The sequence below is a fragment of the Octopus sinensis genome, linkage group LG12 (genome assembly GCF_006345805.1).
Source record: "Octopus sinensis linkage group LG12, ASM634580v1, whole genome shotgun sequence".
Taxonomy (NCBI): Eukaryota; Metazoa; Mollusca; class Cephalopoda; order Octopoda; family Octopodidae; genus Octopus; species Octopus sinensis.
In genome coordinates this window covers 52456102-52483013 of record NC_043008.1, presented here as the reverse complement: position 1 = coordinate 52483013, position 26912 = coordinate 52456102, and the positions used below count along the sequence as shown (strand labels likewise).

At 38.7% G+C, this 26912-nt stretch overlaps 1 protein-coding gene and 1 pseudogene across 1 annotated transcript; one reads left to right on the top strand and one right to left on the bottom strand.

The window, feature by feature from the left end:
• Positions 1 to 149: 149 nt before the first annotated feature.
• LOC115217864 (arrestin domain-containing protein 17) lies at positions 150 to 26547 on the top strand. Its single transcript, XM_029787577.2, has 7 exons — positions 150 to 389; positions 12700 to 12846; positions 17661 to 17887; positions 18237 to 18419; positions 19817 to 19999; positions 22817 to 23066; positions 25984 to 26547. Exons 1-7 carry the CDS (start codon positions 272 to 274, stop codon positions 26151 to 26153), a joined length of 1278 nt encoding a protein of 425 aa, XP_029643437.1. The 5' UTR covers positions 150 to 271; the 3' UTR covers positions 26154 to 26547.
• On the bottom strand, positions 24666 to 24765 carry LOC115218179 (annotated as a pseudogene).
• Positions 26548 to 26912: the final 365 nt, after the last annotated feature.

The following is a 26912-nucleotide window of genomic DNA, read 5'->3' as shown; positions in this document are numbered from 1 at the left end:
GAATAAGTACTAGGCTTTCAAAGAATAAGTGCTGGGGTCGATTTGTTCGACTAAAGGCAGTACTCCAGCGTGGCCGCAGTCAAATGACTAAAACAAGTAAAAGAAAAAAAAATAAAAGGTCCATTTTTTAGTGGTACACCGCTTGCTCTATATTGGTCGTTGTTCACTCCTATATCGAGAGTGCGCGTGTGTGTATGGTGGAGGTGGGGGGAGCCATCCTGCTTGCAATCGCAACTGCACGCTTGTTTGCACGTAATCCAGCATTTCAGAGATGGGGAAGCTAAGAAGTCTAACGATCCATTTTAACAATCCATCGCGAGTTTATTACGGTGGTCAGAGGTTGAGTGGACTTGTACAAATTATACTGAATGAACCTATGAAAGCGCGAGGTAAGTTAGAGAGAAAAAAAAGAACTTAGAAAATATTTTATAAACCTTTTAATTTATTATTTTGTTAAATTTATCTATACGTAAGTTTATTTTGTTTTGATGTTTACTATGTTAGAAAACAAAGGTCATCAGAAGAGAGAATCGAAAAAATTTGTGAAAATTCGTAAAAATAAGAAAATTATGTTTTAAAACGGATTTCGATCAGAGCTCCGCCCATATTTGAGTGAAACAAAAAACAAAGCGGGTGGTCTTGGATGTGCTAGAAACAACAGCCAGGTCTCCCTTAAATCACATAATTTCCTCTGAAAATATTAACAATTTTTTGTTTGTTTTAAACCGAAATCGTTTCTCCCATGGATTTTAAGTGCGCAGGGGGGAGGGGGGGGACACTGCTCAAAATCGGTCCGGACTGGGGTGGTGAGGGATTGGCGGGAGTGAAAAAAAAAATCATAAATTTTCAAAATTATTCTTTCTTTGTGAAAAGATGCTTCCCATCATTCGGAAGATTGTGGTGAAAAACTTATGTGGGCCGTCTGATCCGAAACTCCGTTTTTCAGAAACTCTTCGCTCCTCCCCGCCCCCTTGCAAAAACATGTTGCCAACAAATTTCTTTGTAACCGTAATCTATACCATTTGAAAGGTATTTGTATAAAATTTCATTAAAAAATACCCATTTTCCTGAAAGTTATTTGGAGGAAAATGTCGGGTCGCGTAAATTTTCCGAAACACCTCTCCCCGACCCGTAAGAAAATTTTTTGGCGACAAATCTTTACATACACTAAATCTACTGGATCTAAGTGGCTATTTGTTGAAAGTTAAAAAGTATCCGTTTTTCTAGAAGTTATGAAGCAGCAAAGTCAGTGGCGGGTACACTTCTGTAGTTATGCCACTAACAAACCACAGCGTCAAGTCTTCTGCAGTTTAGCGCAAGTTTGATAAAGTGAAAGTGACCTATTAAAAATAACAATTATTAAGCTTCCAGGCATCAGTAATTACAATACTGATTGCTTATTCTGTTTAAGTCCACAATTTCAAGTTACACGATACTTGTAAAGGAATCAAATAAAAATAATATTGATAGTTCTAATGAAATTGAAAGAAAAGAAGAGAAAGAGAGTGCGTTTTGAAAGTTGAGAAAAGTGATTGAATGTAGAAGAGAGAGAGAGAGAGGCGACGAAAGAAAATGATAGATGGATGGGCGGAATGGCACATTAAAATACAGAAAAGGGTGTCACCTTGAAAGAAAAATGTAGTTTATGTAACTCGGTTCCTACAAATTCAGTGCGCATCAGATCCACTTAGATGCAAGTGGTAGTAGCAGCGGTAGCGGTGTTGTTGTTTTGTGACGATACAGGATAGAGTGTAAAAAGGAATTAAAACAAGAGAAACAATGCAAAATATCAATACACAATTCGAACAAGGAATTATTTCTTAACCAAATTAAAGTAAACTTAATAGCAAGTTTAACTAGGATGTGTTCGAACCCCATAAGGGTTCGAGATAGGCAAAGAGGGAAAGAATATGCTTTATTAAAGTCGCTTTCCAGAATAAAATTAAATTTCTCTTTAAAATAATTTTGTGATGTTAAGAATACCTATTTTTTTATTACCCACAGGGGGCTAAACATAGAGGGGACAAACAAGGACAGACATAGGTATTAAGTCGATAACATCGACCCCAGTGAGTAACTGGTACTTAATTTATCAACCCCCGAAAGGATGAAAGGCAAAGTCGACCTCGGCGGAATTTGAACAGAATACCAAGAACGTTATCATTCCACAGTATTCTGTAATTCGATTAAAAACATATGTAAATGAATAAACAGAAAATTGACACTTCCTCTTCAAATGTGATGTTTGTTGTTAAGGGTTTACGAGTTCTATAAGATTTTTGTATAAATGCGGGTCACATAGACAATGTTGGGAATCATAGCTCTCCGTAATCGTTCGATCTGGTAGAAATAGCTGCTAAATTTCCCTTAAATTACATCTCATTGGCTTTAAAAGAAGTACACGTGGCGTAACATAACACTGTTCTACATGCAACAAAAATACGAAAGAGAAAAGACAAGATGGTTACAGTCGGGATAATTTAGGTCGTAGGACAAACTCGATAAATGCAAACCTGGAGTTAAACAACTGATGGCTTGGAATGTTGAAAATGACAGAATCGGAAAAAAAAAATTGTGAAAATTCGTAAAAGTTTTAAAAAGTTTTGAGGGTTTTTTAGTACCAGCTTAGATCAGAACTCCACCAAATGTATTTATACTCTTTTACTCTTTTACTTGTTTCAGTAATTTGACTGTGGCCATGCTGGAGCACCGCCTTTAGTCGATCGAGCAAATCGACCCCAGGACTTATTCTTTGTAAGCCTAGTACTTATTCCATCGGTCTCTTTTGCCGAACCGCTAAGTTACGGGGGATGTAAACACACCAGCATCGGTTGTCAAGCGATGTTGGTGGGACAAACACAAACACACACATATACATACACACGCACGCACACACACACACACACACACACAGACACACATGCACACACACACACACATATATGCGCTACCAAATCCACTCACAAGGCTTTGGTGGGCCCAAGGCTATAGTAGAAGACACTTGCCGAAGATGCCACGCAGTGGGACTGAACCCGGAACCACGTGGTTCGTAAGCAAGCTACTGACCACACAGCCACGGAGGAAAAAATATTGAAAAACATCAATAGATGCGGGAGTGAGAAAGAAAAGAGGAGAGAGGTCTTGGAATGTGCTAGAAATAACAACCAGATCTCTCTTAAATCACACATTTTCATTTGAAAATATTAACAATTTTTTTAAACCGAAAATGTTTCTCCCATGGATTTTAAGAACATAATGAGAAAAAAAAAAATTAGCCAAAATCGGTCCGGGTTGGGATGGGGTAGTGAAGGGGTGACGGGAGTGAAAAACATCGTAGATTTTCAAAATGTTTCTTTTTCGTGAGCCCTGTCTGGCCCCCATGTCGGTGACATGTAAAAGCACCATCCGTTCGTGGCCGTTTGCCAGCCCTGTCTGGCCCCCATGTCGGTGACATGTAAAAGCACCATCCGTTCGTGTCCGTTGCCAGCCTCGCCTGGCCCCCGTGCCGGTGACACGTAAAAGCACCATCCGTTCGTGTCCGTTGCCAGACTCGCCTGGCCCCCGTGCCGGTGACACGTAAAAGCACCATCCGTTCGTGTCCGTTGCCAGCCTCGCCTGGCCCCCGTGCCGGTGACACGTAAAAGCACCATCCGTTTCGTGGCCGTTTGCCAGCCCTGTCTGGCCCCCGTGTCGGTGGCATGTAAAAGCACCATCCGTTCGTGTCCGTTGCCAGCTTCGCCTGGCCCCCGTGCCGGTGACACGTAAAAGCACCATCCGTTTCGTGGCCGTTTGCCAGCTCTGTCTGGCCCCCGTGTCGGTGGCATGTAAAAGCACCATCCGTTCGTGTCCGTTGCCAGCCTCGCCTGGCCCCCGTGCCGGTGGCACGTAAAAGCACCATCCGTTCGTGGCCGTTTGCCAGCCCTGTCTGGCCCCCGTGTCGGTGGCATGTAAAAGCACCATCCGTTCGTGTCCGTTGCCAGCTTCGCCTGGTCCCCGTGCCGGTGACACGTAAAAGCACCATCCGTTTCGTGGCCGTTTGCCAGCTCTGTCTGGCCCCCGTGTTGGTGGCACGTAAAAGCACCATCCGTTCGTGGCCGTTTGCCAGCTCTGTCTGGCACCTGTGCGGGTGGCACGTAAAAAGCACCCACTACATTCACGGAGTGGTTGGCGTTAGGAAGGGCATCCAGCCGTAGAAACACTGCCAGATCTGACTGGGCCTGATGAAGCCTTCCAGCTTCACAGACCCCAGTTGAACCGTCCAACCCATGCTAGCATGGAAAGCGGACGCTAAATGATGATGATGGTGATACCTCCCATCATTTGAAAGACTGTGGTGAGGGGAAAATTTAGAAAAAGGAAAGAACCCTGTCAAAGGGGTAGCTTTGTGGTAAGTAGCTTGTCTACCAACTACATGGTTCCGGGTTCAGTCCCACTGCATGGCACCTTGGGCAAGTGTCTTCTACTACAGCCTCGGGCCGACCAAAGCCTTGTGAGTGGATTTGGTAGACGGAAACTGAAAGAAGCCCATCATATATATATATATCATCATCATCATCATCATCGTTTAACGTCCGTTTTCCATGCTAGCATGGGTTGGACGGTTCAACTGGGGTCTGGGAAGCCAGAAGGCTGCGCCAGGCCCACTCTGATCTGGCAGTGTTTCTACAGCTGGATGCCTTTCCTAACGCCAACCACTCCAAGAGTGTAGTGGGTGCTTTATATTTATATATATATATATGTATGTATGTATGTGTGTGTATATGTTTGTGTGTCTGCGTTTGTCCCCCCAACATCGCTTGACAAGCGATGCTGGTGTGTTTACGTCCTCGTAACTTAGCGGTTCGGCAAAAGAGACCGATAGAATAAGTACTAGGCTTACAAAGAATAAGTCCTGGCGTCGATTTGCTCGACTAAAGGTGGTGCTCCAGCATGGCCACAGTCACATGACTGAAACAAGTAAAAAGTAAGTATTCCAACTTGTGTGAGCCGTTTAATCTGAAACTCCATTTTTCAGAAACCCTTCCTCATGTCCCCTTGCAAAAAAATTTTGCTACCAAATTCAGATGAAGAATGTCTGGTCGAGTGAATTTTCCGAAACTCCCCAACCCCTCAGAAAATTTTTTGGCCACAAATCTTTACATACAATCAATCTACAGGATTTGAGTGGTTATTTGTTGAAAGTTTCATTAAAAGTATCCATTTTTCTGGAAGTTATGAGGCAACAAAGTCGGTTGGGGGTACGCATTTGTAGTTATGCCTCCTTGTTTATTACATAATATATTTTGGGGAATAATTAAGAATTTTGGGATCTTTTCCTTTTGAACGGCACTTTGTAACATAATTTCTAGGTAACTAAAAAGTTTTAAACTTCGTATACTGGTAGAATGTGTTTTATTGAGAAAATTCTATAGATTGTAATATATTTCGTCTGAAATTTCAAGCATTTCGGCAATTTTAGCCAATCGATTACCTCCATTGAGTTAAAATCATTTGCTGCGTAACAATTAAATTAATTTAACAATTAAGAAAAAGAAATTTAGGGTTAGGGTGAGGTTTAGGGTTAGTGACAGGATGCTGTCTCAGTTTTAGATGCAGCAAATGATTTTAACTCGATTGGTTAAAATTTGAAAAATTAAACTACGTTAAACAAACGAATTACAATTTTATCAAGAAAGCCAAGAGAAAAAAATGTTTTATTTTGACATATTCTACCAGTATACGAAGTTTTAAAGTGTTTAGTTAACTAGAAATTGTGTGCCGTTCAAAAGGAAAAGATCTGAATTTTTTTTTTCTGTCATTGATATTGAATCAATTTTGTTTTTTTAGCCTTTTTAACCCAATAGTTTATGTGCTATTATTTATAACTTTATCATGTTTTCACCTTATATAAGTTATATGTACAGTTTTTACCTATATATTAAGTATGTAGAACGACCATGCGAAAGGAGAGGTGACGAATGAAGGACTCATTTAATACACCACATGGTTGCTTACAATAAAAGCAAAAATGGATAAATGAGTAAGTGTGCCAGAAAAGAAAAGAAAGACAACACAACCGTAGAATGTTAAGAGAAAGGTTTTATTTAGGTGTTAGCAGAGTGTGTTAGGGTTAGGGGGGGAGGGTATCTTTTTTTCTTCCCAAATGTAAATAAACCCAATCTGTTTCTTAAACGAGGGACATATTCATACGGCACAGAATGCTTTTTAACTCAATAGACGCCAGTGATTGGTTGAAATCGCCAAAATGCAAGAAATTAAAGACGAAATATGTTACGAACTACAGAATTTTCTCAAGAAAGCCAAGAGAAAATGATGTTTTATTAACACATTCTACCAGTATACAAAGTTTAAAATTGTTTATTACTTAGAAATTATGTTAAAAACTGCCGTTCAAACTGAAAAGATCTGGGACTTTTCAGCACCCCTTCATATGTATTTATCTATATATATGTATATATATATACATATATATATAATAACTATATATATATATTATTTATACTAATAATATATGCTCCATTTAGAGCCACTTAGCCTAAAGATGGGCCAAACTACTGGGAATTGAACACGGTATCAATGCTTACATGGCTCCATACACATCCAATTCATCCACATAGCCCACCCATCAATTTCAGCCAATTTTAATGTATAGATAGATAATTTGTATACAAACCCCAAGGCTGTAAATTATGGAGAAGAGCAATAATACAGGTCTTTTTATAATAACTGCAATTATATATTATTTATACAAATAACATGTGCTCTGTTTAGAGTGACATATTATTAGTATATATAATATATAATTACAGTTATTATAAAAAGACCTATATTGTTGCTTTTCTCTGTAATTTACAGCCTTCTAGTTCGTCTACAAATTTATAATACACACACATACACACACACGCGCACACACACATAAATCTCTGTTGTTCACCAGAAGCGATAAATTACAGAACTCAATACAAATGTAGGGTATTTTTCAATGCATTATAACTGAAAGGCTCAAATTTCCAGAAGTCTGAGTTGCTTGTTTCTTATCACCAGCTGCTAAACCGAGCTTGGTTTTCTTTTGAATATTCACTTTCAACGTCCATCTACCCATTCCATTCAACGAGGCTTTGGTCAGTCTAAGTCTATAGTAGAAGACATTTTCTCGAGCGCGTTGCATCCACGTCACTGGAAAGCAAACTTTTTAACCACACAGTCATACATGTACTTCATATATGCCTATCCTCCTTGTATTGTTACAGGGTTACGAAATGTTAGAGATATTTGTAGCAGAGGCAATATGTTTCTTTTTGTTGTTATAGTTTTTGTTTTGATTATGGAAATTGCTCTTATTTAGTAGGGCAATCGGATTCTTTGGGGGAATAATTAAATAGTTATGTAATGTAATATCTTCCAAGTTAGGCTCAACTATAATTTAGTGTAAAATGTCAATAGTAATATTTATTTCAGTACTACTAACAGTAATATCTTTATATTTACTACTACTACTACTACTACTACTACTACTACTACTACTACTACTACTACTACTAAAAATGAGGAATGTTCATCCAATTGAAAACAGATGCAAACTGTGAACTAAACGGAAACACTTTGGTCCATATTTCTGTTATACCTTTTGCTACCAACCCACCTAAGACCATTTCTGGTCCTATGATACAAACTTCCTGTTGTCCAGTTGCTCTGTATTTTATCTCACACGCATACACCCTTGTTTGTACACACATACACATTTATTGACCTGAAAAAGATAAAAGACAAAGTTGAACTGGTTAGGATTTGAACTCAGAATGCAGAGAGTAAAAACATACCATAATATTTTCTATTCAATGTTCTAATAATTTTGCCAGTTTCACACCATAAAATAAACCCTATATTATGATGATAATAAGCGTGGCATGATATGATATGATGATAATAAGTATGACATTTATCACCATTTGAATGTGACATTTATCACCACCTAAATAGCCCACATGACACCTGTACCTGATCAGGCCCTGTGCTTTTATGTATATTGATAATGGAGTAGTTGCTTCTTTTCCCTGTGGTCAGGCATCTGCCATTGACAGGGCCATGGACAGCCAAAATGGTGTGAGCTGGAAGTCTTGGTGGCAGCAATTGCTGTGATTGTCTCCTGCTATTGATGTAGATAAGAATGCTTATTGTCATCAGAAAACCATATGAGAGGTTCTCTCATGGTAACTGTCACAGTATTCTCTGTTCCAACACAACATCCAGAACAAATATCACCATGCCCTTTTCAGATGCTCTAACAGTTCTGTCAGCTTGTTACTTTAGACAAGGATGAGAGTAATAAAAAGAATATGAGGGATTTGGCTATTGTGTTGCATTTCTAGAATGATGGCACACTCCCAAGAGTAAACAGTTTTATAGTCTTCTCTTGAAGTAAGATGACATTCTTATCTCATTTACCAGTGACATGATAAGCTTTATTCTTTTTTAGATGAAAAGAAAAGTAGACCCTCTTTCTCTCTCTCTCCCTCTATCCATCCTCTCTCTGTCCAGTGTAAACATTGATATTTATGGTAAGACAACCTTGGGATCACAGAATACTATAAGAATGGATTTTACTATTCTACTACAGGCAAAAAAAAAAGCATAAAGAACAATTCTACACCATTCAATAAATGTCAGTCACACTTAATTATAGATACAACACAAAAAATCATACTGAAATAAAATTGGATATAATAGATTTAAGGGTTACACAAACAGCTTTATGTAATCTACTATGAATGATTGAATAAAAGGTTATCTCTACTTGCCCCCAATTCATTATTATCATTTTCTTTTTATCACAAGTTTTGTTGGAGCTCCCAGAATCTTCTATGCATAGCAGGCTTACTACCTGCAGCCTACAGTACCATGCTATTTGCTCTTTTCGACTATCTAATACTTTCCTGATTATTCTGGCTGTATGAAGGAGGCAAACCTTTTGTAACAGTTCTACTGGGTACTTCATCCCAATTTCCTTTATATTCCACTTGATGCCTTCTGGTATTGTTCCTAAGGACCCAACAATAATTGACACTATCTTCACCTTCTTCATTTTCCATAGCCAGGCTATTTTGTATTTAAGAGGATTGTATCTATCTTTTCACCTTCCTTCTTGACTATTCGTAGGTGAAAGGAGCATGCAACATCAACTATATAGCATAAATGGTACACCTTGTCCATCACCACTAGGTTTGGTCTGTTATGCTCTAGCACCTGATCTGTTTTGATCAGGAAATCCCAGAGGATTTTGCTAGTCTCTGACTCAACCACTCTCAGCAGTTTGTGCTAATACCACGTCTTGCCTCTCTCTAGCACTCACTTTTCACACAGTTTCCAATGTAGCACTTTTGCTACCTGGTTGTGTCACCACAACTTGTAATGGTTTTGGGTAAGTCTGCACAATTCTCAAAGAAAACCAAAAATATTTATTTGAAGTGAGAAATGCACAGCCTTTGCAATCAACCTGGACTCATAAAAGAGATGCTGGGAGCATTATTCCAGAAATGGAAAAACTTTTAAGTGCATTGATAAGGGACAAAATACAATTCATGCATATGAATGCTAAATGGGCAATGGTTTATAACAAAGCATTGTCTCTTTCCAGTATAATTATAGGTGACACAAATGAAAGTTTTGTTGCGAGCGGAGGATGGATTAGTTAATTTAAAAATTGATGTTTAGCATTCTGTCAAAGTGCAAGGAGAAGCATCAAGTGCTGATGTCGATGCAGCAGAAAAATTTCCAGAAACATTGGCAGAAATAATTGAGAAAACGGGCTTCATGCCACAACTGATTTTTAATGTTAATGAAATAGGACTTTTCTGGAAATAGATGCCATCCAGAAGTTATATTGCTAAGGAAGAATCTGTGCTGCTTGGTTTTAAAGATGCATGTGATCAACTGACATTATTTGGAGGAAACGCATCTGGGGATTTAAGACCAATGCTAGTTTATCAAGTGGAAAATCCTAGGGCACTTAAAGACATCTTAAAAAATACCCTTCCACTCATATGGAAATGTGATAAAAAAGTTTGGGCTTCAGTAACATTATTTAAAGCATGGGATTTAGTCAGTGATGAAAATATTTTGACAAATTAAATTTAAATGTTGAAGTGAATCTAACGGATTTAGTCAAATCGACCCCAGGACTTATTCTTTGTAAGCCTAGTACTTATTCTATCGGTCTCTTTTGCCAAACTGCTAAGTTATGAGGATGTAAACACACCAGCATCGGTTGTCGAGCGATGTTGGGGGGACAAACACAGACACACAAACATATACACGCACATACATACATACATACATATATATATATATATATATATATATATACATATGTATATATGTATATATATATATATATACACATATAAACGACAGGCTTATTTCAGTTTCTGTCTACCAAATCCTCTCACAAGGTTTTGGTCAGCCCAAGGCTATAGTAGTAGACACATGCCCAAGGTGCCATGCAGTGGGACTGAACCCGGAACCATGTGGTTTATAAGCAAGCTACTTACCACACAGCCACTCCTACGCCTAATATATTTTATTATAAATGAACTTGATATTCTTTTTACTTTACATAAAATATTCTTTACATTCTGTTGGTATTTTATTGTGATTTATTTACGAGTATTATAAATTTTATCAGTGAAATATTTTTCTGGGAACAAATTATATATAGCATTGCGTGATGAGTTTGAGAACAAATTAACATGTATATCACAGTATTACTGTATGTGAGGAATATTGAGATGAGGAACATCAGTGTATAGAAAAAACCTACCTCAATAAATTCCCTTTGGCTCATGAAGCATGGAAATGTAGATGAGAAAATGACGATAATGATGTATGTATGCATGCATGTATGTATGTTTGTATGTCTATATGTATGCACTGATATACTTATAAAATGATTAATTGTACTACTCTTTTACTCTTTACTCTTTTACTTGTTTCAGTCAGTTGACTGCGGCCATGCTGGAGCACCGCCTTTAGTCGAGCAACTCGACCCCGGGACTTATTCTTTTTGTAAGCCCAGTACTTATTTTATCGGTCTCTTTTTGCCGAACCGCTAAGTGACGGGGACGTAAACACACCAGCATCGGTTGTCAAGCAATGCTAGGGGGACAAACACAGACACACAAACATATACACACACATACATATATATATACATATATACGACAGGCTTCTTTCAGTTTCCATCTACCAAATCCACTCACAAGGCATTGGTCGGCCCGGGGCTATAGCAGAAGACACTTGCCCAAGATGCCACGCAGTGGGACTGAACCCGGAACCATGTGGTTGGTTAGCAAGCTACTTACCACACAGCCACTCCTGCGCCTTTCTATTTTACAAAATTAAATGATTTACAAAACAATGATCCATTGAGATTTGTTAAGCAGATTTTTGTATGTAACATTTGAACTGCTATTGAATTGTTTTGATCTGAAAAGGATTTCATTTTTAACAAAGTGCATTAAATTTCCATGTTGCTATATTTTCCAGGCCACAGTTTATAAATATTTTCACAATGTTTTACCTTTCAAATCTTGATGTTATTATTGAGAATATTTCACTTTTTTTTTTTTCTTTGTCTGCAAAGTAAGGATAGGAGTCCTTTCCAGGGTAGTGGAAACAATTCAGTTTATGTCTAGTTTGAACTTTTGTAGGAGATGGAATAGGGAAATAGGGGGTTCAAGGATTGGGTAAACTATTTAGTAGAATCCTAACCGTAATTTAGTAGATCAAATGAAACAAAAGGAGTGAGAAAGAAAAGCAAAGGTAAGTGCCTTGAGTGGTATACAATTAACAAATTTAGAGAAGCAGTGACTTTGAAAAACGTTCGAAGAGTGTGGGGAGAGAATATTCGTGGATTAGTAATTGTGGGATTATATTGGTTTCAAATTTTGGTACAAGGCCAGCAATTTGGGGGGAGGAAACAAGTTGATTACATTGACTCCGATATTCAACTGACACTTATATTAGTAATTGTGGGATTATATTGGTTTCAAATTTTGGTACAAGGCCAGCAATTTGGGGGGAGGAAACAAGTTGATTACATTGACTCCGATATTCAACTGACACTTATATTAGTAATTGTGGGATTATATTGGTTTCAAATTTTGGTATAAGGCCTGCAATTTTTTGGGGGTGGGGGACAAGTTGATTACATCAACTCCAGTTTTCAACTGACATTTATTTTATCAACCCCAAAGGATGAAAGCAAAGTCGACCTCAGCAGAATTTGAACACAGAACATAATCATAGAAAATATTGTTAGCTTGCTGCCTTCTTGTAGACTATATTTTTAATTAGATATTTTTAATTAGGCGGCAAGCTGGCAGAAACGTTAGCACGCCAGGCAAAATGCTTTGCAGTATTTCATCTGCCGTAACGTTCTGGGTTCAAATTCCGCCGAGGTCGGCTTTGCCTTTCATCCTTTCGGGGTCAATAAATAAAGTACCAGTTTCGCACTGGGAGATCGCTGTAATTGACTTAATCCCTTTGTCTGTCCTTGCTTGTCCCCTCTATGTTTAGCCCCTTGTGGGCAATAAAGAAATATCATGCTAGCATGGAAAACGGATGCTAAATGATGATGATGATGATGATGATGATGATGATGATGATATTTTTAATTAGATATGTTACTGATTTCTTCCTTAGGTGTCCGTCTGGAGATAAAAGGAGAAGCTCATGTCTATTGGAGTGAAACTCGGACTACTGGAACTGGTGAAAACTCAACCACCACAACGGATCATTACTCAGCCAAAGAGAAGTATTTTGATTATTCTGTCGTCCTCTATGGCTCAGGTAAATTTCCATTATGTGAAACTATGTACATGTTGAATACATTCACACAGACATGCATCCAAACAAACACACATATGTACGAACGTGCGCACACACACACAAGTTTGCACATGCAGACACACATAAACCTTTCACTTTTGCAAACCTCTCCCATTTTATTTCATCATAAATATATTATTGTTATTTAACCACAGGTTAGTCTTCAGTAAACAAATTTATGATCAAAAGCATTCCAGCCATGACTGTCACATGTTTTTTTTTTAAGAAATAGTACTTCTAAGACTACATCTATGTTATCAACTATGTCCTTCCTTCTTTGAGACAGTAGGGTATGATTTAAATGAGATTTGGTTGCCATTTCTTGCAAGCTGACTGACCACATAGAGGGTTTCTTAATAACTCATATAAGAATATTTTTTAGCCTTGCTGTAAAAAGGTGTTTTGGTTATAACCACTAAAATGAACATAACTGTTAATACCTGAAGGATTAAGATTTTTGTGTTGTTAACCCTTTCGTTACCAACCCAGCTGAAACCGGCTCTGGCTCTGTAGTACAAATGTCTTGTTTTCATAAGTTCTGAATTAAAATCTTCCACCAAACCTTTAGTCACAATTAATGTTCCTAACACTAGCTTAAAAATAACTAAGTTATTTGCTGAATTCTTTGTTAAAAAAAAAAAGCGCAATAGGTCAGCCAACCACCTCAAGCAGGTGACAACTCCAGTGGGTCCCCTTCACAATCCCCACACAGGGCAGATTACTGGCAATCCCGAAGAATGTGCAGAAATCATTGCTGGATGCTATGCCGGCATCTTTACTGTCGAAGACCAAAATGTTCCATCTTCATCACCACTGACATCGGACTCTATATCTACTATGCAATTTACATCAGCAATGCTGCAACACCACCTAAAGAATAAACGCAATTATGCCTCTCCTGGTCTCGATGGTGTTACATACCTACTTCTCAAACGCGGTGGGTACTTTCTTCTAAGCCAACATTCTCTATTCTTCCAATTCTGTCTTGACAATGGTGTTACTCCAGAACAGTGGAAAACTGCCAGTGTCATCCCTCTGTTCAAAAAAGGCGACCGCACATCGCCTGTCAACTATCGCCCCCGTCAGTCTTACTAGCTGCATCGCCAAACTGATGGAATCCTGTATCAGAGAAACCCTCTGGAACTTCTGGAAGTCTCACAGCCTCATCCAGCCGTTACAATTTGGATTTATTCCTAACTCCAGCTGCTGTAATCAACTCATCGAGTTTCTTGAGGACGTTACCCAAATCACTGATCGCAGATCCTGGGTGGATGTTGTTTACCTGGACTTTGCTAAGGCTTTTAACTCTGTGCCACACAAAAGACTTATGGTGAAGCTTTCTGCGTTGGGTGTAAGAGACAAACTCTATAACTGGTTGAAGTCCTTTATTTTCGGCCGAAAAGAGGTTGTCACAGTTCTAGGACAGCACTCTTTGCCCTATGAGATGACATCTGGTGTACCACAGGGATCTGTTCGTGGCCCCCTTTTATTTGTTGCATATGTTAATGACATAGATGCCAACTTAAAGAATGCCAAAGTTCTGAAATATGCAGATGACATCAAGCTGTACCTTGAAATAAAGAGGTCAAATCCTGTACACTATAGATCCCTATTGCAAGCAGACCTGGACACCATGAAGCAGTGGATCATGGACTGGCAACTCAAGCTGGCTGTGGACAAATGTACCACCATGCATTTTGGGAAGAGAAACCCAGCGTCCACCTACTCCCTCCACAACACTAGTCTCAAAAAGTCTTCATGTGAACGTGACCTGGGTGTTATTGTCGACAGTGATTTGCGTTGGACAAAACACATCGCTAAAATTGTCAAGAAGGCTGAGGGTGTCTTGGCATCACTCACCAAATCCTTTGTGAGCCGCTCTCCAGCTATCTATCTGCGGCTTTATATAGCTATGGTAAGACCTCACCTGGAATTTGCATCACCGGTCTGGAACCCCTATCTTGCCCAGGATATCAATCGTCTGGAAGCCGTTCAGCGATGTGCAACCAAAAGAATACCCTCAATCAGGCATTTGCCATATCCTGAACACCTTACTTCCCTGGGCATGGACACATTGAAATTCCGACGTTTGGCAGCTGACTTGGCAGACACCCATAAAATTATCAACCATCGTACAAACAATAACTCTGAGCACCTTTTCAAACTCCATCCATCTAAAACCCGTGGACATATTTACAAAGTCAGAAAACAGCACAGCTCCCATGACTTTAGGAAACATTTTTTCACACTGAGAGTTGCTGAAGCATGGAACAAACTGCCGGCATCAGTTGTTAGTTGTTGGAGCACTGCATCCTTCAAAACTTCCATGCTTTCTGAGATTCGCCAACACTACACCTGATTTTCTCCCCTCCATACACACGCAAGCATGTATCTGACTCATACATTGTTCGCTTTTCAGACATTTCTACATTACTGCATATACTTTATATGCACTTTCTGACAAGTTGTGGTGCACCTGAGCACTGTATACAATAATTTCATTATTATTATTTATATCTAAAATAACTGAGAGAGACACAGATTATCTCAAAATAAATACAGTAATGAAAGGGTTAAGCATAATTCCCTGGAGAAATACCATTGGTCAAAACATAAAGCCAGTTTTTATTTTTGTAGTTTTCTGTTCTGTTCAGCATAAAACTAAAATTGATTTTAAATTTTAGTATAAGTCTTGCAAGTTTGGGAGAATGGTCAAATCAGTTACATTAATCCCTGTACACAACTGTTAATTATTTTATCGACCCCAAAATGATAAAAGGCAAGGTCAGCCTTGGTGGAATTTGAACTCAGGATGTAAAGACAGATTGAATACTGTTAAGCCTTTTGCCTGGTTACAAACAATTCTACCGGCTTGCCATCTTAAGCAATAAAACTAATATTAGTTTCACATTTTGGCACAAGGCTAACAATTTGTGGGGAGGGTGTAAGACGATTGCATCAACCTCACTGCACAACTGGTACTTATTTTATTGATCCCAAAAGGACGAGAGGTAAAGTTGAACTCAGGTCGTAAAGACAGATAAAATGAGTGGCTGTGTGGTAAGTAGCTTGCTTACCAACCACATGGTTCCGGGTTCAGTCCCACTGCGTGGCACCTTGAAAAGTGTCTTCTACTATAACCTCGGGCCGACCAAAGCCTTGTGAGTGGATTTGGTAGATGGAAACTGAAAGAAGCCCGTCGTATATATGTATATATGTGTGCGTGTATGTTTGTGTGTTTGTGTTTGTCCCCCTAGCATTGCTTGACAACTGATGCTGGTGTGTTTATGTCCCCGTCACTTAGCGGTTCAGCAAAAGAGACGGATAGAATAAGTACTGGGCTTACAAAGAATAAGTCCCGGGGTCGAGTTGTTCGACTAAAGGCAGTGCTCCAGCATGGCCACAGTCAACTGACTGAAACAAGTAAAAGAGTAAAGAGTAAAGCATTTTGCCTGGTTACAAATGATTCTGCCAACTCACCACCTTAAGCAATAACACTAATATTACAAACTGAACCCAAAACTTTGTTGTTGCAAAACTGTTTTGTAATTACACGGCCATTCATACACCTGTATATACACATAGACATACACATACATATCTATGCATTCAGTAAATAATAAACCTTAACCTTCTAGTATTTAAACCAGCTATATCCGGCCCGAATATTCTACTCATTTTATGCTCAAACTGGCCAGAACCAGTATCTCACACCTACCCTGCAATGTCATTCTGAAAATAAACAATTGCATCTTTCAAATCTTGAAGCTACAAGATAATACCAGATTAATTTTTAAAAATGTAAATGAATAAGGATTACATTCAAGTTACATATTAACTTGAATGCTAATGGGTTAAGCTTATAAACACTCACTTTGCTTTGGCTAGAGAAAATAATCTAATATAGGGGCATATAAGCCCTCAATGGAATAAGATGAGTATTAGTGCCATGTGGAAAACCAATATAACAGATGTGGATTCAATTCCCATGCTTACTATAGTACCCGTTTTGTTCTGTCAAGGGGCTTATGTGCCCCTGTATTAGACTATTTTCTAAAGCTTATTTATGGTGAATGCTTAAAAGCTTAAAGCTTATAGTTATTATTTACAGAATTTTCACTTGTGATTGTTCCTTCACTTATTGCATCATCATCATCATCATCATCGTTTAACGCCTGTTTTCCATGCTAGCATGGGTTGGACGGTTCGACCGGGGATCTGGGAAGCCAGAAGGCTGCACCAGGCTCCAGTCTGATCTGGCAGTGTTTCTACAGCTGGATGCCCTTCCTAACGCCAACCACTCCGTGAGTGTAGTGGGTGCTTTTTACGTGCCACCGGCACTTCATATCCATAGATGCACTCATCATCATCATCATCATCATCAACATCATCATCACCATCATCATCACCATCATCATCATCATCATCATCATCATCACCACCACCACCACCACCATCATCACCATCATCATCATCATCATCATCATCATTTAATGTCTGTTTTTCCATACGGGCATAGGTTGGACAGTTTAACAGGAGCTTCTCTAGCTGAGCAGCTGCTTGGGCTCCGTTTCTCTGTTGTGGCATGGTTTCTATGGCCGGATGCCCTTCCTAATGCCAACCACTTTACAGGGTGTACTAGGTGCTTTTATGCAGTACCAGCACAGGTGCTGTCACATGGCACTGTTACAGTTGCACACTTTATGTAGCACCAACGCCCAACATGGTACCGATATAAATATTTTCTTCATTATGCATACATATTCTTCTTGTAGGTCCAGTTATGGGAGCTAATCAAGTGTTATTGAATTGCGGAGAGCATCACTATCCTTTTGAGTTTGTGCTTCCGTACAATATTCCATCGTCATATGAAGGAGGAACCGGATATGTAAGATACTATGCAAAAGCTGTTATAGATAAGCCTTGGAAATTTGACCATAAGTGCAAAATTCCGTTCACTATAATTTCTGTTTTGGATCTAAACCTGACACCAAATGCATTGGTAAGTACTTATCATCATCATAATCATCATCATCATCCTTAACCCTTAACCCTTTTGTTACCAACTCGGCTGAAACCGGCTCTGGCTCTGTAGTACAAATGCTTTGTTTGCATAAGTTTTGAATGAAAATCTTCCATCAAACCTTTAGTCACAATTAATGTTCCTAACACTAGCTTAATGATAACTAAGTTATTTTACTAAATTCTTTGTTATATTTAAAATAATTGAGAGGAAAACATCTCAAAATAAATACAGTAACGGAAGGGTTTATGATGAAACATATTGAATATAGTTACTTATTTGTTTTTCTCCTTTCTCTTTGATTTTTTTTGTTTATTTTTTTTTTCAGCAACCACTCCAACAGCAAGGGACCAAGCATTTCTGCTGCTGTTGCTGCAAGTCCGGACCATTGAGTGCTCACGTGAATTTATATCGGACGGGTTACGTAAGTGGAGAGCAAATTTATATCAATGCTGAGATATGTAACATGTCAAACCGAGATATAACCCATTCAAAAGCATCCCTAGACATGGTGAGTGAACAGTTTTATCAGCTTCACCTTATTTTATGTCTGTGTGTGTCAGTGCATGTGTCTGTGTGTGTGTGTGTGTGTGTGTGTGTGTGTGTGTGTGGTGTTTGTGTCAGGTTAAAGTGATCATCAAATGGCATCACATGATATTATACAATACCCCTAGATGAAGGTGTTTGTGTGGCAAAGAAGTTCACTTTCCACCCATATGGTTCTGGGTTCATTCCTACTGCATGGATCCTTGGGTAAGTGTCATTTGCTACAGCCTTAGGCTGACCAAAGCCTTGTGAGTGTGTGTGTATATATATAAAGACTCTCAGAATGAAATATAGATTGTATGATGCTTGTGTACGAATGGCCATACTCTCTGATAGTGAGACATGGGCTCTGAATGCAGAGGACATGCATAGACTGGAGAGGAATGAGGGTCATATGCTCCACTGGATGTGCAACCTCAGTGTGCATGAATGACTAAGCGCAACTGTGGTGAGAGAAAAGTTGGGCATAAGAGGAATTAAATGTGGCATGCAGGAGAGGAGAATGCTTTGGTTTGGACATGTGATGCATTTGACTGAAGGCAGCTGTATAAAGAAGTGTTGGTCACTGAAAATGGATGGTACTTGTGGAAGAGAGAGTCCCAGGAAGACGGGGGTGAGGACTGATTTCAGGATGTTGTGGCTCATGGAGAAAATGACAATGGATCGAGATACGAGATTCTAGAGAAGATCTCAGCAAAACTGAGTTCTAGAAGATTTGTTCCCCCCTGCATGTAAGAATAAAATTTTCACACACCCTACCCCAAGAAACTAAACTACATCTCCTCTTTTAAACCACGTTTTTTTCCTTCTTTACATTTCCTCTGGGTAACTCTGTATCTCCTCTACAGTAGCTCATCTGTTTCTGCCCTCATTCTTGATCACTCTATCTTTCTCTCATTCTTCCTTCTGGCTAGGTAACCAAGTATCTCCTTTACATCAGCACACCTGTCTCTGTCCTCTTTCTTGTTACCTCTCTCTCTCTTTCTGAGGCTGGGTAACCATGTTCCTCCTCTATAGCAAAACACCTGTTTCTGCTTCTCTGACTCTCTCTCTATCACCCCCTAACCTTTCATCATCTGACGCAAAATCATCTCCTTTAATGCCTACTCTCCTCTCAATATTCCTTCTTTCAGTTTCCTTTTACCAAATCCACTCACAAGGTTTTGGTTGGCCCAGATCTATAATAGAAGACACTTGCACAAGGTACCTGGCAGTGGGACTGAACCTGAAACCATGTGCTTGGAAAGCAAACTTCTTACCACACAACCAAACCTGCACATTATATATTCCAAATAATTACCATATTAATTAAGATATAAATTATCATTTTAAAATATGTTCTATCTTTCTAACCCTCTGCAGATTATTTCTTTCCATGCAACGACTAAAACAACAACTGGGCATAAAAACATCACATCTGTAACGCAAGGAGGTATTCCGCCTGGGGAAAGCGATTATTGGAATCAAGTTGCTCTTCTTATCCCACCATTGCCACCATCCAATCTGATGTACTGTAAGATTATTGACATAAAATATATATTGACGGTAAGTGCTTCAATTATTTATTGGTTATATATTAATGATTTCTTTGACTCTTTTACTCTTTTACTTGTTTCAGTCATTTGCCTGTGGCTATGCTGGAGCACTGCCTTTAGTGGACAAAGCATATCGACCCCAGGACTTATTCTTTGTAAGCCTAGTACTTATTCTATTGGTCTCATTTGCCGAACCGCTAAGTTACGGGGACGTAAACACACCAGCATCGGTTATCATGCAATATTGGTGGGACAAACACAGACACACAAACATATACACACACATACATATATATATATATATATAATATATATATATATATATATATATATATATATATAATATATATATATATATATATATATTATATATATATGTATATATACATATACATATGTACGATGGGCTTCTTTCAGTTTCCGCCTCCCAAATCCACTCACAAGGCTTTGGTCGGCCCAAGGCTATCGTAGAAGACACTTGCCCAAAGTGCCACGCGGTGGGACTGAACCCAGAACCATGTGGTTTGTAAGCAAGCTACTTACCACACAGCCACTCCCATGCCTTTGATGTTGTCATTGTTGTCATTTTCATCAATTAGTTAAGATCAAAAGCCGTGAGAGCCACTGACTGGTACTGCATCAGGGCATTCATCATCATCATAATCATCATCATCATCATCATCACCACCACCACCACCACCATCATCATCATCGTCATCATCATCATCATCGTCATCATTATTATTATTATTGCTCAGCAAGATATCAAATGTCAAAATCTTAGAAAAATGTCATATCTCCAGTATCAAAGGCAAGCTGAGAAATCAGTAAAGATATGTAGGACATGTTCAAATGAAAGATGACTGAATTCTGAAAATTCTTTTGTGTGGCCAACAAGTAGAGGACATTGCAGTAAAGGAAAACCCAGCCTTAGGTATAAGGAAGCAATCACTAAGGACTCTACAGCTTAATTTGATAACTTAAGAAAGTCATTGCTTCGACTGGTTTGCATGATGTAAAATGTATCCTGATGCATCGGAACAATTTGGTTTGAAGAAACAGAACAATAAAAAAACATTATATCCTGCATTCCACAGATACATTTGCCCAATCCCAGCTGAAATCAAAACTATTAGTGTCCTCGTTATGACTTCATGGTAAAACCCGTTCATGGACTCAAATTGCACTCACACACTCCCATTGCAAATAAATGTAGCTTCTTTTATTCTTTTCTTTTTTCTTTTTATAGTTGTTTTTCTTTTTCTCACTTCTTTACTTCTTTCTTTAAATCCTCTCCTTCAAACACTAATATGTTGAAACCAGCAAGGATGATGATGATGATGATGATGATGATGGTCACGACGACAATGATGACGATCCTCCTTCACCACCACCTCCTTTCCCCTTCCTCCTCCCCTTCTTCTTCCTCCTCCTCCTCCTCCACCACAACCTCCTCCTCCTCCTCCACCACCACCTCCTCCTGCTCCTCTTCCTTTCCACTTCCTCCTCTCTTCTTCTTCTTCTTCTTCTTCCTCCTCCTCCTCCTCCTCCTCTCCTTTCCCCTTCCCCTCCTCTTCTTCCTCCTCCTCCAAGTGGTAGATTAGCAAAACCATAAGAGTGTCAAAAAAAGAAAAATGCCATTACATTCTTAGTAGCATTGCCATGTCAAAGGCTTCTGTAAATTGTCTACAGTCCCCAATTTGAAAGCCTTCCAGAAGAGGCTGCTCAGAATGTCTTCAATATCCAGAATTGTTTCCTGGCCATCTTCCCTTATACCCTTCACTGACCCTCTTTAGAATAGTCCAGTGGGTGTATGGCAACATTCCAGCTACAAAGTGCCCAGCCTGTTGGATGAAAATGCTGCCAAACATTTTGTCCAGTTTACTAACAATTCTGCAGCTCAGCGCCTTAACCCTTTCATTACCGCATTTATTTTGAGATGCTCTGTGTTTCTTTCAATTAATTTTAAATTTAACAAAGAATTTAGTAAAATAACTTAGATATCATTAAGCTAGTGTTAGGAACATAAACTGCGACTAAGGTTTGATGGAAGATTTTAATTCAAAACTTATGAAAACAAGACATTTGTATTCAGAGCCAGAGCCGGTTTCAGCCGGATTGGTATCAAATGGGTTAATTTGATCTCACAACATGGAGACTGATGAAATGCCACTAAGCATTTCACCTGACATGCCAACGCTTCTGCCAAGTCACTGCCTTAATAATAATAATAACCCTTTCTACTATAGGCACAAGGCTTGAAATATTGGGGGAGTGAACTAGTCAATTACATTGACCCCCAGTTGTTTACTGGTACTTAATTTATCTACCCTGAAAGACTGAAAGGCAAAGTCAACATTGGTGGAATTTGAAGTTGGAATACATCAGTGGGTGAAATACCGCTAAAAATTTTGTCCAGCGTGCTAATGATTCTGTCAGCTTACCACCTTTTTAATTATGATAATCCTTTCTATTATAGGCACAAGTTCAAAATTTGGGGGAAGGGATTAAGTCGATTACATCAGCCCCCAGTGCATAACTGGTACTTAATTTATTGATCCCAAAACGGTGAAAGGCAAAGTTGACCCCGGCAGCATTTGAACTCAGAACGTGAAGACAGACGAAATACCACTAAGCATTTTGTCTGGCGTGCTAATGATTCTGCCAGCTCACTGCCTCCTTTTAAATAATAATAATAATAATAATAATGATAATAATAATGATAATAATAATAATAATAATAATAATAATAATAGAAATAGAATATTCTTTCTCTTAAATTTTTATCTTTTTTTAATTTTTTTTTTATTTATTTTTAAAACCAAAGTTTTCTGTGTCAGCATCGATGGCCATGTCTTTAAAACTACCAATGGAAATAATTATTGGAACCATTCCATTAGCAACTTACATGCCTCCTGCTCCTTCAGCTGGACTGCCTGCTCCGAACCAGTATAATGCTGGTGGATATGCACCCCAGTATAATAGTGATGGATCTGCAGCCCAGTCTGGGGCTCTTTTACCCACGACGTCTTATCCAGAACCCAGTGCAACACCCATGGGCACTGGTGCCAGTGCCAGTAAGTATTTCTTGCCTTTTATAATCTTTTATCTCTTACCCCTTTTCACTCATTCAACTGCAGCCATACAAGGGCACAGCTTTGATGCATTTAGTAGAACTCTCTGAACCAAGTACTTACCATATTTTAATGTGTATAAGGAACCCTTTTCTGCCTTTCATTGTTTCAGGGTAGTGCTGTAGATTTTAATAAATTACTTAATTTCTCAAACCTCAAATCTCCTTGACTTACAACATCGCAAGCCTCAGGCCAACACCCAACAAGTTGTGATGTCCTATTGGGTGGACCGCTATCCATCCATCAAGCAACAGCATGCACATAAAGGGGCCATCATGAATGACAATCATTTGCCAAACAGTATTTATTTGTGCTCAATGAGACTGTTAAACCCATAGTTTTATATTAACATGATAGTTCTATATGGTATTTAAAATTGTGAGTGAACACACAAGTGCAGACATTAACACTTTTTTAAAAACCCAGGCTGCATACGGAGGTCATACAACCTATCAGAGACAGCAAGTATGCTCAATAGCTATATATGGCAGTGCAGCTCACACTGAAACAAGCATGAGTGTAGCATAACCAAATATGGAAATTCATCTGAGACACCATCTTAGGTATTGTCTACTGTTATTTAAACTGATCCTGCATCACTCTTTTTATAGATTTTTGTTTTCTCCCAGCACAAAAAAAAGGCTGAGAATAAAAAGCACATTTCATATCCTGCAAATTTTAAATTGAAAGTGATTCAGTTTGCAGAGGAGGATGGAAATAAAGCTGCAGCAAAGACAGTTTGGACCTCCTCCCATGGCTACCATGACTGGACTGTGGAAGAAGCACAAAGATGAACTTTTACAGATGTCAAGGATGAAGAGAGCAGATGTCAAGGATGAAGAGAGGTGGCCAAATCTGGAGGAAAAACTCACACACTGGGTCAAAAAGCAAAGGCAAACTGGTGCATTTGTTTCAACAAAGATCCTCATTGATAAAGGAAGAAGAATTGCTCAGGAGATAAAAAGAGAGCAAAGAGGAAGGACAAGTGACAGAAGAGACAATTGACTCTAAAGGCCTGTCCATCTGGGGCTTCCGTTTTATGAAGGGGAATGGTTTCTGCACACAAAAATGAAATGCATTACCTAATAAGTGTGGGTGCACTTATCAAAATTTCCCTAATCCCTTACAAAACCTTTTTTTTCCAAATTTTTAAGCCCCGAAAATTAGTGAGCTCCTTTGACATGAGGGTTCCTTATACATGTTAAAATATGGTAATTTTTTAAGCCTGTTACTTACTCTGTTGGTCTATTTTGCTGAACTGCTCAGTTACAGGTGTGTAAACAAACCATGTTACGTGGTGGGTGAGAGGATAAACACAGATACAAAAGCGCAAATACCTACAACACACACACACACACACATATATATAAGAAGATCTTCCACACAGTTTCTCTCTTTCAAATCCACTTACAAAGCATTGGACAGCCTATAGTCATTTTAGAAGAAATTTGCCCAAGGTGCAGCAAAGAAGGACTGAACCTGAAACCTCATGATTTGAAAGCTAACTACTTAATACCACAGCCATGCATGCATCAATAGAAAACAAATATAAAGCACTTGACAGATATTCATATCATCTTTGTACAGGGTCACGCTAATCTTCTCTGTATTGTTCCAATTTTAGTAAATGCACTGCCAAAGCTTTTATTTTTTTATTTATTAAGTTTCATGTTACACAACCATCTGACCAAATTCTTTCTATAATTCTATTCCTCGGGTAAAATGTCTCTCTTTTCCATTCACTTATTGTGACTGTGTTTCTGTGATGTGTCATTGTGTCTTTTGGGGGTTTCTATAAGCCATAGCTGCTTAACCCCTAAGCATTTTGATTACTCTGTCAAATGTAATCCTTATTATTTATTCACATTGTTTTGTATTAATCTTACATTAATCTTGTTGCTTTGATATTTCAGTGATGTGATTGTCACTATTTAGAATGACATTGTAGGGTACGTGTAAGAGGCTGGATCTACTAAGTTTGAACAAAAAGCAGATAGAATATTTGGGCCTGATATGGCTGGGTTGAAGACTAAAAGTTTAAAAGAATAACAAAATGGCAATCATTAGATTGTTGGCTAGAGTGCCTTTCAGTATTTTTTATGATTACTGGTGCTGTGAGTTCAAATTATACTGAGGTCAACTTCTGATTTTAGGCTTTCAGGGTCAATAAAAAATGCCAATCTTGGACTGTGAATTGATGGACTTAATTCACTGGGACCAAATACCTTGTGGTGTCTGTAACAGTTCTTTGTTTCTTGACAGCAATGATTGTGATGATGCTGATGCCATTTTATATTGGACCACATCCCTGGCCTTTGATAAGCATCAATGACATGAAGAGGAGAAATTTGCAGACATGGGTAACTGCCAGTCTCTTTCAAAGGCACCTTGCTCAGACTTGCACATAGACATGCAGGTGTATGGTCAGCATTGACCAATGAAGGTTCTAATGAAACAGTTGTGTCAAAACCTCTCCCTCTTGATCTCCCTCCCTCACTCTCTCTCATTTTATTGCACCCTCACTCTTTTTTTTCTCCCCTTTCATTTGTTGTTGTTTAGTTCCTGGCCAAACATGTTCTTGCTGATCTATGATAAAAACCATTCCAGCCATGACTATCCGTCTTTACCTTTACAATATTTTAAATAGTAGGGTATGAATTGAAGATTTGGCAGCTCTTTCTAGTGGATAGAATGACTACATAGAGGTTCTATTGTTACCTGACCTCTTTTGACAGTTGATTTTTTTCTGTGATATGAAAATGCAGACACACACACACACTCACACACACACATGGACATGCACACACACATGCACATACCATTCATTAACCTATAATCTAATCTCTGTAATCTTTTGCAGTTCCTTCAGCTCCTCCAGCATATGAAGAATGTGTCTTTGGCAAAGTGAACATCTCAGACGAAGGGGATGACAAATACACACATGGGGAACTGAACTTTGCTCCTGCTTATCCTTACTATAATTTCCCCTCGGCACCACCATTGCCAGGACAGCCAATGGACAAAGCATAAATGGAACTGTATCATTACAATTCTTACCAAAGAAGAATATTTCCTGATGAAGACAATTTCTTATTCAATTTGAATGCTTTGTTACCATTTCACTTGTTAATGTGTCTCTGTGTTAACATGTGTGTGTGTGTGTGTGTGTGTGTACACATATGCATGTGTTTGTGCATGCATGTGTGTGTGTGTATTTGTCAATGTCTGATTTCTTATAAACATGCAATATTGTCTTTGTTTCTGCATACGTGTGTGTGTCATTGTTCATATATGTATAAATATACATGTGTATATGAATATGTATATTTGTATGAAAACGTGTGTGTGTGTGTGTGGTAGTAGTGTGTGACTCAATGGTTAGGATATTAGGCTTGCAATCATAAATTGTGGGATTGATTCCGAGACCAATTGGTGCATTGTCTCCTTGAGCAAGGCACTTCATTTATTTTGCTCCAGTCTACCCAGCTAAAAATGAGTTCCAGCCATGGTTAGATATTAAGTCCATGGCAGACTGACATCCAGTTTTAGGAGAGTCTCGTACTCCCAGTCACTTAAACACCTGAGGAAATGGGATAAGCTCTGGCCTAATGCAATTATAGGCCCAAAATAAACTTTATGTTGATGTATGCCACTGATTTTCCCACAGCTGAAGGTCTGGCACCTCCTTTAATCCTGATAAACTACAAGGGAGAACTTGAAATTCCCATAGCTGATAATCTAGTTCACTGCATGACCACATGTGGTGTTTTGTGTACTGTGTGTTTACCT

What these genes read in the sequence shown, in the direction of transcription:
- LOC115217864 (XM_029787577.2), top strand. Translation starts at nt 272, where the DNA reads ATGGGGAAGCTAAGAAGTCTAACGATCCATTTTAACAATCCATCGCGA. An exon ending in TGAACCTATGAAAGCGCGAG is followed by an intron (nt 390 to 12,699) that starts GTAAGTTAGAGA and finishes TTTCTTCCTTAG; the next exon opens with GTGTCCGTCTGGAGATAAAA. An exon ending in ACCTGACACCAAATGCATTG is followed by an intron (nt 17,888 to 18,236) that starts GTAAGTACTTAT and finishes TTTTTTTTTCAG; the next exon opens with CAACCACTCCAACAGCAAGG.